Consider the following 13,705-nt stretch of genomic DNA (forward strand, 5'->3'; position numbering starts at 1 on the left):
AAATTAATCGAAACAGCACTTATTTGCAGTATTATTATTTTAGTTCCTGCATATATTATTATTATTATTACTATTACTATATTGATGATATACAACTTTTTTTTGTTTTCCGATAATTTTTTTCCGTTTATTCAATAATCAATCACAATCCGTGTGGTGTTTATAACGATCATTATTTTTCTTCTAGCCTCGCGAGAGAAATCGAGAGGCGCAAAAAATCAGTAATTCAAGGATTTTTAAAAGCGGGATGTGGTATATTTACATTCATTGTATTGTATTATATATAATAGATATACAGAATTGTGTCGTACTGTGTTAAAATCTGTACCTGCCTCGAGACGTTGAGATGGAAATTTGGGACCTGTTTAATCGGAAATCTTAGGATTTCTCGATTCAGTTTGTTGTGTATGATATATTGTAGGCTGTAATGATTTTGTGCTGTTAGAAATGGCAAGTGAAACATTGTGGTGGATGCTATCAATACTGGGGGAAGGAGGGTAATCTAACTGATAGTTCTAGTTAATCAGAAATCACCCTCTTTTTTACTTGTCATTCTATGTTCGCACTTGGTAAATTTGAAAACATTATTTTTAAGAATTCAAGTTGTTATACATTATAAGTTGTATTCACTGATTGAGACATTTTTTTGCTCATTTACAGAAAATTGTAGTTCTTTCGAAAAGCGTTTATTGTATTTTCCAACTCCGGCAAAGTTTTTTTTATGCCAAATCTATGGTCTCAAAAAAATATTGCTGGTTTTACAAATTTGTGGCCATTTCGTTTAAAAATGGACTAATTTTTTTGTTGAATTTTTGAAAATAAGTTGAATTATTTTGAATTATTTCCAGTTTAAGACATTTATATGCATATATGAAAAAATATATATATATATCTTGCCTGAGTTGTAATTCTGCTGAAGTTACTTCAAATATAAACAGTAAAGTTAAAAAACAGCAAACACTAAAGACAAAGAAAAACTTTTGCCAAAAGTATTAAATTAGAATATTCTCTGGTCACATATTATATAGAGATACGAATTTGAACAAAATCAAATACTCGCTGGCTTCTTGTGATACTAACTTGTTCAGGTATTCTAAAACGCTAAATTTCATCATTTTGCCGCCGGTGGTTTTCCATACAATCAGGGTTTTATTCACGACGAATTCGATTATCTCTGAATCTGCTGAAAACTTGGCTTAATTTAGATTTAGACCTATGAAATTGTTGGTTTCATTAATTCGCACTCCGTTTCGTGATATATTTTGATTTTGAAACCGTAAAGAATCAACTGGTATCTATCTATACAGTAAAATTATTCGTCTTTTGACGCCGAATGCATGACACTTCCTGAATATTTGAGTCTCAATCAATGCAAGTTATTATAATATACCTTTTTCTACAGAATTTTATTCTACACGCGAAAATATAATTTTTTATCATACCAAAACTAGCCATTAGTATGGAAAGTGACCTCCTGCTCCGAAACAAAAACAGCGTCATAAATGAATTTATTTTACTGGTCGTAATCTGATTTTGAGAAATTTTTCGTCGAATATTCTCGCTCAAAAATTGTCGATAATTCACTGAAAATGTTTATGGGTAATAGATATTCTTTATCTGGAGTTGTCACTTTTGATTTGTTCTGCACTAGTGTATTTGAGGCTATATAATATGGTGGTATTGAATTTTGTAAAGATATTAAAGTTCTATTAGTGCCCTATTATTGGCAGATCTATATGAAAAGAAACTTATGTGCTTTTACAAGTTTACACATATCAATCACATTTACTAATATTCCTATTAATGATAATGTAAACGGACGTTTTGGTAAAGATTCCATAGCGTAAGGGGTGGTTTTACCCTGGGATGTGACCCTGCCCTACTGGGGCTATTGGATGGACGGACGGTGGTTAAGAGTGTAGTATGTTTAGTATCAGTATTGACTCATATTGAAACTGTGTTAAATGGAATCTTCATCAAATTTCGTCGTACAATATTGTAATATTTTTTGGCAGTTTTAGTCAGAATCAAGATGATTTATCTGTTTATTATTGAATAAAATCTCAGTGTATTCAGCAAATTTCATTTGTTCCTTAAATTCATGCATTTTGTTCAACTTCTGGTCCTGTCACTGGGGATGTTCATGTACACTAAATAGTATCTGTGAATTTCTTATATGAATGATTATTGATTTCCATGGTTGGTGCAGTTGCAATCCTGTCAACATTTTTCCAGGTCTTCGAATGTCAATTTCAAGTCTCAAAGTCAGTAAAAGTAATGGAACTTTTGGTGCATCATGTTTTGAAGTTGAAATATGGAATTGTGGAGTTGTTGAAACAGGAAGGTCATGGATTCAGTAGATTATTTTATGCAGGAACCCGGATTATACTGAGGAAAATCTCATCCACAAGTGACGTGTGCTTGGATTTTTGATTGAACACGAACTATTCACAATACGAATCCTCTGATAAATGGGCCTTAAATTTTTACAAAAAATGGCACTTTCAAGAATGCGATAACAACATATACGTGCGGGGAATTACTAAAATCTTATTTGAAATAAATATAAAAGCAATTCATAATATTAATTTTCTTCGGAAAGCAACTGAAATTTGAATATTTATATCACTGGCAGCAGAATGTTTTGTAAGTCATTTGAGAAATTTTTCAAGAACACGAAAAAGTCCATAATTATTGAAAGTTAATCATCACCAGTCTTCATCGTCGCTGCTACTATCATTTCCTTCATCGCGAAGATTTCTTTTCTTTTCTGGTCGACCTAAACCGAGTACGGGTTTATTTTTCTTCGGTTGGGCGTCCGATCCGGGACGTACCATTAAATCACCGCTGTAATTAATAACACCAGCACCGGCTATTCTCCATTCTAACAGTTCCGTCGAAAAATCATCGACTTTTCCTAAATCGTCGAAACCTTTGATAAAATCGACGGTTTTTCTGTCGAGAATCAACGCGATCGTCGGCATCATCGTAATCTTCAAACGCTTCGTTAAAAACTGTGATTTCTCCGCGTCGATCTTAATGAACTTCGTTTCGAGGTGTTTTACGGCTAAACTCGTTAAATGTTTATCAACGATTTTACACCTGAACGTGCTCTCGCGATAGAAATGACAAACAACGTTTTTACTCTTTTTACATTCTTCGAAGAATTCTTTCTCATCGGCGACCTCGAAGTATTTTCCGTGACCCGCGTCCATGTATTCCTTTTTCTGGTTGGCCATTTTTTTCAACGCTTGCATTCTCTGTTTTTTCAACAGTTCGTACTCTTCATCCCCGTGACTCTGATTCTGAATCCGATCTAATTCTTCGATCTTCGCGTCGACTTGTTGTTCGATAACTTTCGTAGCTTCTTCCAACTGATGAGCGATTCCAGCCATTTTGTCTACAATCAAATACGAAAAATAAATCTTTTAACTTGTAGTCAAGGAGATCAGTTACAGTTTTAAGTAGTCATCAATAAATGACACAGGACTTCCCCATTTTTAAGTTGAGATGAGAGCAAAAATCGATTTTAGTTTTTAATTTTTTAACTTAAAGATATACAGATTTTCGCCCCTAAATCATCATTTTGCAGATTTAGTTAACATGTCATATGACACATATCTTATCTCATCGACCATAGATACCCTTCAATCTATTACCTGTTGATTTATTTCACGCGGAATCGAACGAAGATCTCAAGAATTTGATATTTTTCAAACCCGGAAGTAAATACCACAGTCCGGTTATTTTTCTTACGACTCATTTGTTTGGACAATACGCGGGGAAGCCTCACATTTGAACCAATCGGCGGCGAGTTAACATTCGATCACTAGGACTACCCGGAAGTAATCTTCTGCAGGGGGAAATTTGATCGCGATCGATGAAAATTTCAGAAATGATGTGTTTTTGGAGGTAGATTAGGATGTCGTATTTTATTAACAAGGTACCACCGATATCGGTTGTATCTGTAGTATGGACGTTGGCGCTGTTTTTGTGCTGTCATTCAGCGGGTCAGTATCAAACCGTTGAAAACGTAGCGATTGACAGTTTAGTCAAAAGTTGATACAACCAATTGAAATCCACATTCATCGAAACTAATCTTCATTTTCATAGAATTTTTATCAAATCCACATAATTTTGATGTTTCAGTGAATAGGAATTGACGGATAAGAGAAGTTGATGAATTCGATATTTTCTTGACATTGCATTTTTTAGAATCTGGTGCCCCCAGCAGCGGCGGTGGTGGAGAGACTCGACCTAATGTTCTATTCATAGCTGTAGACGATTTGCGCCCTACGCTAGGTTGTTACGGTCATCATAAAATACTGACTCCTAATATTGATAGGCTTGCTTCAAAATCTGTTCTCTTCAATCAAACATTTGTGCAGGTAAGTCCAACAAGTCTTATGAGCAGGTTTTGATTGGTTTTTATGGATTCTGGAATTTTCTTTGTTCGTTTTGATCAGAATACGCTCTTTCTATTCCCGGCATAATCTGTAAATCTGAGAGAAGTGGCTGGTATAGAGTTAGTATTCCTAAGTCAGAATACTTTCAATTGAAACCTGCCTCGCGGAGCTATCATTCTCTCTCATTTCACTACAGATGTTTATATTATTACTATTTTCAGCAATCACTGTGTGGCCCGAGTCGTACATCGTTATTGACAAGTCGTCGTCCGGATACAACTCATTTGTATGATTTCTACTCGTACTGGAGGAAAACAGTCGGCAATTTTACTACTTTACCTCAACATTTCAAGGAAAATGGATATTACACTGTCTCTATAGGAAAAATATTCCATCATGGTAATTCTAATACGATGCTTTACACGTGAAAACCCTCAAGGAGCTCATTTCATATATAACCCATCCTCCCCCGGCAGGGATTCGAACCTGATGCAATCGAGATTGCCACGGCACGAAACCCTGCCATAATCGACCGTGTGCGCAGATACACGCGCAGTTCAGATGATGTGATTTTTAGCCAATCAGAAATCCCGTTTTATTTTAGCCCGGGTTTTCCCATTTATAGTTCTTCCTTGAAATTTACCTCAACGATTATACAACGAGCAATCTGATTGGTGCCGCCAGTTTTCGTTCAGAAAGCTGCGCATGTACCTGCGCACCCGGTCTACTGATACAGGGGTTCGTGCCGTGGCTGAGTGTAGCGATGCCATCAGGTTCGAGTCCCTGCAGAGGGAGGATGTATATAACCAGGGGCCGGTTGCATAGTCATGGCTTAGACAAGACCAGTCTAAGACCAACTTAGTTCTATAGCCAATCTAACAACTTAAGACCAGTCTTAAGATTTAAGGCCACTTTTTGACTTAAGTCACGACTGTGCAGGGACTGTGCAGACAACAGGGAATTAACATGATTAATGTCTATAACTGTTGATATCTTATGAATTATTAGGTAAATGTTCTGGTAAATATCAAGATTATCCGTACAGCTGGTCAGAAATACCCTACATTCCTTCAACTATGAAATATAAAATGAAAAAGGTACAAGTTCCATAAACACTGACTGATGTTTAGAGAACAATTTTCTACCACTGATTTCTGTTTGTAAAGTTTCCTATGTTTTTTCTACAGGTTTGTACCGGTCCACATGGAGAGAAGTTTATGAATATAGTTTGTCCCGTAGACGTTGCTACTCAACCTCAACAAACTTTACCCGACATTCAAAACTATAAACAGGCGATCAAATTCTTCGAGAGACGTCACGAAACTAAAGATCAAAGACCGTTCTTTCTGGGTGTTGGATTTTATAAACCGCACATACCGTTGAAATATCCGAAGGAATTTCTAGGTTAGAAACGGAACATGTTAAAGAAAAAATCCATGAAGAAAACTCAATTCTTCGAGTCATTTTGAGTAAAAAAATCAGTACTTTTGTATTGTTTTTGAATATGTCTGATACAATTGATTTGAATCATCAATACTCTTTTAGCTTTTCTTCATGATTTTGGATTTCTTCTTCATTTGAAATATAGAGAGTCAATTACGATATTAAAAAAAAGAAAGTTCTTTCGTCGTAAAACAGTTATTCAATGGAATTGATTCTCAGTGATGTATTTATATATAGATCTGTATCCACTGGAGGATATTGACATCGCAGATGATGCTTATATACCTCCGAATTTACCAACAGTTGCCTGGAATCCGTGGACTGATCTGAGAATGAGAGATGATGTCAAACAATTGAATATCAGCTTCCCATACGGACCGGTTCCTAAATTTTATCAGGTATTTATTAAGATTGTACCGTAAGCTCAGCCCTATGTTCAGTAGTGTTGGGACTCGATTTTCTGACGAGCCACTACCGATCAATGTGATTGTGTTATTTTTCAGCGTTTAATGCGTCAGAGTTATTACGCTGCTACGTCGTATATGGATTATTGTGTTGGGAAGGTTTTATCAGCTCTCGAACGACATGGACTCAGTGATAATACAATCGTTGTGTTCTTTGGAGATCATGGTAAATTTCTACTGTTTTTAGTTTCTCTACTAAAGTTGTCAGGACTTAATATTCAGGGATTAACAAATTTTAGTATCTCTTATTTGGAATAGGTGTCTCCACGATATAAGAACAACTGGCCCATCCCCCCATTCATGTCTTTACAACTGAATGTTCTATAGATATGATATCTGTGGATGCAGGTCACTGTGCATTCAATGAGAACTGAATTCTGGTGGTTTTATTGTACTTTGGTGAATAATGTCTGGTCAGTTTTACTCATCTGTGAAGTTGTGCATCACTGATGAAATATAGTTGGAAAATTTAGAATAAAGGATGTTGTCCTACATTACTATGGAATAGAATATTAAAGTAGACAAAATTTCAGAACATATCCCTGGTATTTTAGAAATTTCAAAATTGACATTCGAATGATTTTCCAAAATAAGTATAACCAGGGAATTGGATGACTCATCACAGGTCGAATGATTTTCCAAAATAAGTATAACCAGGGAAGTGTGATGACTCATCACACTTCCCTGTTATAACTATGTACTAATAAAATGCCCTCTAAAATGTTAGCCCCGACCCGGTATACCTGATATTTGAATATTTCTTTAATTTGTATATTTAAAGGCTGGTCACTCGGGGAACATGGAGAATGGTCTAAATACAGTAATTTTGAAGTAGCAGTTCGAGTTCCACTGTTAATCTCAGTTCCAGGGCTTACAACACCTGTCAATCTCCTGAAATCATCGAGAGATATTTCAAAACCTGGAATTCATAACTTTGAATTTAAGGAAGAAAAATCTACTGGAAAATTTGTTGCGCGTAAAATCTGGAATAAATCACGAAAATTTGGATTTAAAACAAGCAACAAGCTAGTAGAACTAGTGGATTTATTTCCAACATTAGCCGAACTAGCGAACCTGACTGTTCCACCACTTTGTCGCTTGGATTCTGTGAAAACGATATTTTGCACTGAAGGTTCAAGTCTTGTGCCTTTATTGTCGGGGAAAGGGAATATTTTACGTTGGAAAAACGCGACATTCAGTCAGTATCCACGACCTTCAGACTTACCAGTAGAAAACAGCGATAAACCGCGCCTCGATGAAATAACTATAATGGGTTATAGCATGAGAACAGTGAAATATCGGTTTACTGAATGGGTTAGTTTTAATCACAGTACATTCACAGGGAACTGGAGTAAAATACACGCTCAAGAATTATATTCAGTTCAACATGATCCATTTGAAGATCATAATTTAGCAGAGAAACCACGATTTAAATCAGTTGTATCTCAATTGTCATTCTTATTACAACAAGGTTGGCGAAAATCATTACCTGTTAAATAAATCATGTTATTGTCTCGAAGTTGCTATTGTGTGAAAAAATTGGTGATATTATCTTTTTAATGTATCATTGTTAATTTAGATGGATACAAAATTGTTTTATTAGAAATATTTTTAAAACTTGTTCTTTATGTATCAAGAAATATTGAAGAGTTAGATACCGATGCTCTACATGTTAATAGAATAGTCTTGTTATGTCTATGTATACTGTCTCATATTCACTATATGATGAAATTTAATGTCATTATGTCATCTTAGCAAATAAATGAAAGGTTTCTATGACCTTAGGTACATCTTATCAGTTGTTTCTATACTGCAGGTGGTGGTAAAGGTGGCCAGACAAACGTCTATAACTGTCACTCATGTTCGTTGTTATCTATGATTGGTTAATGCGCGGTCACGTGTATCGTCTGTCAAAACTTTCTACACGTGAATCGTGTTTCATCCTTCACTAGTCGCCAAATTCCATCACTGTAAATACGGTACTGTCTGACTGACGCTTCGTTCGGTGTTCATCGAACCAAAATCGTCGAAAAAAATTACGCCATGCGACCTAAACAGGATGCGATTGATGAATATCTGTCAAGTTGCCATTTATGGAGGAAACCGATGCCTAAAGAGGACAGTCTTTACCGTGCCGTTTCTGAGCAGGTTAGTCACCGGGCCGTCAGTATTAACGGATTAAACACCTGCGGTAGTTTCCTTTGATATTCAGCATCAACCGTTAATACCCCGGGGTCATGCGGTTATAACTCTATTTCATTGAACATGTTATGGCATATTAAATGAAGAAAACTGCAGTGGGCCATTGATAAACAATTTTTCCACCTCTTATTTGGATACAGGAATTATACAATGTATTTAATTTTCATCATGGCCTTTCATTATCTCCATGTACACACAGGGGCATGTCACAATTTGATAATGAATGGATGATACCAGTATCCCTGTATAAAAAAGAACTTTTTTATACAGGGATACTGGTATCATCCATTCATTATCAAATTGTGACAAGCCCCTGTGACTGTACACGGTATTCGATCTGCATTTTGTAGTATTTTCCTTAGTACTATGTTCTGAATCATGTGTCAAATTTGTCGGTTCCTTAACGACTCAATCTAATCCGGACATCGACAAGAACAAAACTTCGAATCATATAAACTTCTGTAACTTTATTTGGTTATCTCTAGCGTCTATTTGTCCCTCTATCTATTACAAATATCTACGCGATCCCAAACGCGTGCTCAACTTCATCAACACGGCGCGCGTCCTACTCGTGGGATCCTCTTACGCATCGCTTTCCCACGATAACTTCAATATATACATTTACTTCACTTAAATAATTATTGATGAATCCCATTAAATGTATAAAAAAAAACTTTTTGAGATTGACTTGACCTTAAATTACATTTTCTACCACTGGTCAATTGGAATCTGGGGACCAGTGATTCGGGATTGATCAACACACTTTCTAATTCTAATCTGATATGAAATCTAAATCCAGTATAAAAAGTCATTAATTTAAATGTTTTGCATTTAAACTTTCAGTTGTTCATGAGTCAAGTTCATTATTTGACCATCAAAGAAAAAGTGGAGAAATTCATTGAAGAAAATCGAAGTAACATGAGTTGTGTATGTATTAGAATGATTTCACATGTTGGGTTATAGTCTTGTTGAAAAAAAGTACATAACTTTAATTGATGAATTTCACTTTTTTTCAGAAATTGACAAATCGTTTAGAATTTGGAGCCATTTCATTTGTATATAAGTAAGCATTATATAGCAATTCAATGTGGCAACATTCTCTAGTATTTAAGTGTTAATTCTGGGAATTTATTTCAGATGTGATATTATTGTCTTCCAATGTCGAAGGTCGTTCAATATAACGCAAAATGATTTTCAGAAAAAGGTTTGGATTATGTGACATTACTAGAGATCTACAGTTAGGGTTTTCAAATATTATTTAATACTTGATCGCGGGATGTTTTATTTTTGAAAGGTGCTTGTTTGTGTGACGTATGGAAATCAATATGATTCTGTATATAATATCGAGTATAAAGAAAACGCAGCAATTTGTCAAGGTATAAAAACCCATTTCATTCCAACAGCCTTTATATATATATATATATTGTAATGTAATTGCTTAGAAAAAAGGTAATTTTCATATGATTCAAATTTCATTTCGTTCCCATTAATTTTCAAATTGGTTTTCATTAATGAGTTTAATAAAAGCAAATAGACTTTATAACCATTTGTTGAATGTTTTTCACCTTGCAGCGGTGCTATTTGAGATCCTGTATGAGAAAGTATTCGAAGTGACCAGAGATGTTATCGATGAAGGATTAGAAATACTTCACACTAAACAGAAGCGACATACTTATACCGATAAAGAAAAACTGTTCTTATCAAGGTAAATATATCAATTGTGTTGTCGGGTTTAAATTGGATATATTCCTCCTATGTGCTGTGCTGTCTGGTATTTTGATTGGAAAAGTTTTTTACCGGTTTCATGAAAATTGGAAACGCATAAAACCAATTAAGTTTAATCGATCATTAAATCAATTATTTTCGATAATGAAAAATCATGCTATATATAATACCGGTACTGAAAAATTTAAAATACGAAAACTCCAAATTCATTTATTTGATTGAAATGTAAATATTCTCAGGGGTCCAGTTCCACAGTTCTTCTCTGTTCACTGTTCTGAGTTAAGATTTGACTCTGAGTTAACTCATCGAAAATGAACTAACTTTAACTCAGAGAACTCTAACTCACAACTGTGGAACTGAGTCCTGGACAATATTTGCAGCTAGTCCATTTGTTCATGGAAGATGAATTTTAATCCACACTTCCCAGAAGATGGTTTTTCAACTGTTAATAAAAAGAAGTATTTGATATATTTACAGCACAGACAGTAATTCCTCGCTAGTTGACCGGTTGCTAGTACCTCGTCCTCCGTTTCCGTATCGGGTCGCTAAATCCTTAGACCCTACTTTATATCGAAATATCGCGTACGATGTCTGGGTCGATATGGTCAAAGGTAAGGGACCTTAATAATTGATCGAAAATGATAACCTAACAAAATCTATCCATAACTACGACATTTTTACAGATGGTAATGATGCCGGTGAACCAGTGTTTAATTGTGGTGATAGATGTGAGGTAAGAAATTTCATGGGTGGGTGTTAAATATCTATATTGGTTTTCATAGAATGGTGACAGGTCTAAAAGAAACTACAATCAGGAGATAAAACTATACATAAGTTGGTAACTCAGGGAATCAGGGAAATTTAGGAAAAACCCAGGGAAACTGTGGAATTGTAAAATCTCAAACCAAGTAACTTCTTCATTCACTTGATGCAGATTCCCTATGGGTGGTGCTAATGGCCTCCCTGATAACTTTCATTGTTTTTAGTGTTTTCCACTTATCATCTTACAATCAATATTAAAACTGAATGTTTATATTTGCCGGAAAAGGTTGTTCTCAATGAGGTTGTTTATCACGCACACATTCAAGAGTTTTCTCCGAGAAAAGGACCAGTGGATGTCTTCATCGAGGGGCTCGGAAGAAAGTACGTTGGTTATATATAAAGATGTATAGATTCATATTTGTGGAAATGAGTAACATCATGTTTTAATCATTGTTTCCAGAATTGCTGTTCCATTCGACTCATTGAAAGCTATTCCTCAGCCAGTTGCAGGTCAGGGTTTATGTTATGCTTGTATATATCTTGTATGAAATAACCCGAGTAGCTTTTCTCAAAATTTGTTGTAATCTTTCCAGAAAAGAAAGGAAAACCAAAAAGAAGGGTGAGAGATAAGATTTGTATGTTATGCTTTGGCCGTGTTTTGCAAGCATCGAAATAAATCTTGATGAATTTTCAGAGTTTATCTTTTGGTAACAACAATCCGAGAACATCATTGTCATTAACTTCGAACAGTGCTCCAGATGATTCAAATCATCAACCCGGGTACGTCTGTCTAAACTGTGATGTGTGATTCGATTTTCGTTAAATAACTGTAACTAAAAGAAAATAATGATTAACGTTATACATTATATAGCCTGACTCAGAGAACATTTTTGAACTCACTCGGAATTCCTATCAGGACTAAATTGCTGCGGTAAGTTTAGATGACATGATTTGAGAGACTTTTTCTCATGTGGCACATCAGATATTCAATAAGAAAATAATTTGATTACAGACAGGAGCAAACGAGACCAAGATCACAGAGCTTTCCAGATAGACATAGTTCCACAGTTCAGCAGTCTATTATTGCACAACCTACACAAATGGTAAGTCAATTCCGGATTACTTAAAACATCAGAATACAACGCTAGACACAGAATATGCTACATTATAGTTTGAGTTGAGTGATTCCTTGCAAAATGAGCTACAAATGATGGATCAGCAGCAGCAGCAGCAGCATGCTATTCATTTACCTGATCTATCTACACAATGTGTACAAATACCATATGTCCCTGGTATGTATAGTACATTTTATGAGATTAATTTATTCATTCAGATTTTCTATGATTGTAAGTAATTTGTTATGATCGCAGTGGAAGGTGCACCAGTGATGCCATTGACGCCACCTCCACAGCTAGGTGATTCTACATCTAATGGGCAGCAGTACGCTCCTCCACCTCCAACTCAATATTACCCGTGTGTCATAGCTACACCTCCTCAAATGACTGCTGATATTCAAGCGCAGACATTCCAAGGTATATTTGAATCAACGATCTACCTCCATCGGTATATTGATATATGAAATAATTCTGATGATAATTTTGGGTGTTTTTAGATCCAGTTCAGTATTACATGGGTGTCAATTACCCGGTAAGTGTATGGAATCATTCGCATCACAAGTCTTTCCCTTCCCGGATGTGTCGCCCAATGATATGTTCAATGATTATCTTCATTTCTAGCAATATGCTCCAGCAGCACCAGTTGATCAGTATGGTCAGGTTTATGATGAATATCTCCAACTAACACCTGCTCTTCCTCCACAAACTCAGTATTATACAACACCAGGTTAGTGTAGGGCTCAAACATCTATCTGTCATAGACTTTATTAATTCCTAGGCTAAAACATCTACCTTCAACTTGTTGCAGGGTTTGAATTGTTGCAGTAAATTTTAAGGGTTTAATTTAATTTTAGATTTGTATGCCATCCCGACCTACTGTACATCTTTACCACCGGCTGTAGATATGCAGAATAATTACATGACAGATCAGCAAATGTATATAGATAACAGTCAATATATGAGATGGTAAACTATCTGTCAGCTACTGAATCTGACATCATCATTATACATCAACAACTCACATCAAAATACACGACCAAGCAGGTTTATACAGAAGTAATTAATTTCAAATTTCTTACAATCCACTTAATCAAATTCTGACTTAGAATTCAATCTTTTATATTAAAAAAAATTAATTCATAACTTTAGTTAGAAACTGTTCCTAGGGTTAAAGGTGATTTTCTATTTTATATGACTTTAAAGATCGATCAGAAGTGAAAGTGAAATATTTTTAAAGATGGTTTTAATACGCCTAAAATGAGAAGCTGATTTCGTAATTTGATTTTTGGTGATTTTATGATTTTATAAATTCTAACAAGATGTTTTTCCAGGCTTGAGTTTCATAAATTTTTCCATCGTTTCGAGCATCAATTTTTTATAAGGAGGAAAATCTATTATTTGAGTATTTTAAAACAGCTAATCAATTTTATGCGCGTGAAGAACCAATCATTGATCTTGACACGATTCCTTTTTCTCTGGACAACTATTTGTTTTATATGGGTTAAGATTCAAGTAATTGGGAAATGCTGGGATGAAGGGAACGAATTAGTGGTGTTTGAAAGGAAAGAATTACTGACATTTGAAGGGA

General features: G+C 35.1%; 3 protein-coding genes across 4 annotated transcripts; 2 read left to right on the forward strand and 1 right to left on the reverse strand.

Annotated features, from left to right (window-relative positions):
• Positions 1-2,560: 2,560 nt before the first annotated feature.
• Positions 2,561-3,754, reverse strand: LOC141905757 (thioredoxin domain-containing protein 9-like). Its single transcript, XM_074794767.1, has 2 exons — positions 3,660-3,754; positions 2,561-3,400 (listed from the first exon to the last, which is right to left on the reverse strand). The coding sequence occupies exon 2, from the start codon at positions 3,393-3,395 to the stop codon at positions 2,709-2,711; it is 687 nt and encodes a 228-aa protein (XP_074650868.1). The 5' UTR covers positions 3,396-3,400; positions 3,660-3,754; the 3' UTR covers positions 2,561-2,708.
• Positions 3,755-3,843: 89 nt separating this feature from the next.
• Positions 3,844-7,963, forward strand: LOC141905614 (iduronate 2-sulfatase-like). 2 transcript variants are annotated; one of them, XM_074794563.1, is made up of 8 exons: positions 3,844-4,010; positions 4,216-4,388; positions 4,628-4,805; positions 5,415-5,503; positions 5,594-5,810; positions 6,087-6,247; positions 6,353-6,479; positions 7,095-7,963. In XM_074794563.1, the coding sequence occupies exons 1-8, from the start codon at positions 3,923-3,925 to the stop codon at positions 7,811-7,813; spliced, it is 1,752 nt and encodes a 583-aa protein (XP_074650664.1). In that variant the 5' UTR covers positions 3,844-3,922; the 3' UTR covers positions 7,814-7,963. The 2 variants fall into 2 exon arrangements, with proteins under 2 accessions (XP_074650664.1, XP_074650665.1); XM_074794564.1 differs by having other exon boundaries at positions 6,153-6,247.
• Positions 7,964-8,276: 313 nt separating this feature from the next.
• On the forward strand, positions 8,277-13,278 carry LOC141905628 (OTU domain-containing protein CG3251-like). Its single transcript, XM_074794581.1, has 19 exons — positions 8,277-8,461; positions 9,359-9,442; positions 9,532-9,578; positions 9,653-9,719; positions 9,810-9,891; positions 10,088-10,220; positions 10,718-10,851; positions 10,924-10,973; positions 11,289-11,383; positions 11,463-11,512; positions 11,596-11,621; positions 11,697-11,782; positions 11,874-11,933; positions 12,015-12,105; positions 12,174-12,294; positions 12,373-12,534; positions 12,615-12,649; positions 12,739-12,844; positions 12,972-13,278. The coding sequence occupies exons 1-19, from the start codon at positions 8,357-8,359 to the stop codon at positions 13,085-13,087; spliced, it is 1,650 nt and encodes a 549-aa protein (XP_074650682.1). The 5' UTR covers positions 8,277-8,356; the 3' UTR covers positions 13,088-13,278.
• Positions 13,279-13,705: the final 427 nt, after the last annotated feature.

Source organism: Tubulanus polymorphus, chromosome 5, assembly GCF_964204645.1.
Source record: "Tubulanus polymorphus chromosome 5, tnTubPoly1.2, whole genome shotgun sequence".
NCBI classification, from domain to species: Eukaryota; Metazoa; Nemertea; class Palaeonemertea; order Tubulaniformes; family Tubulanidae; genus Tubulanus; species Tubulanus polymorphus.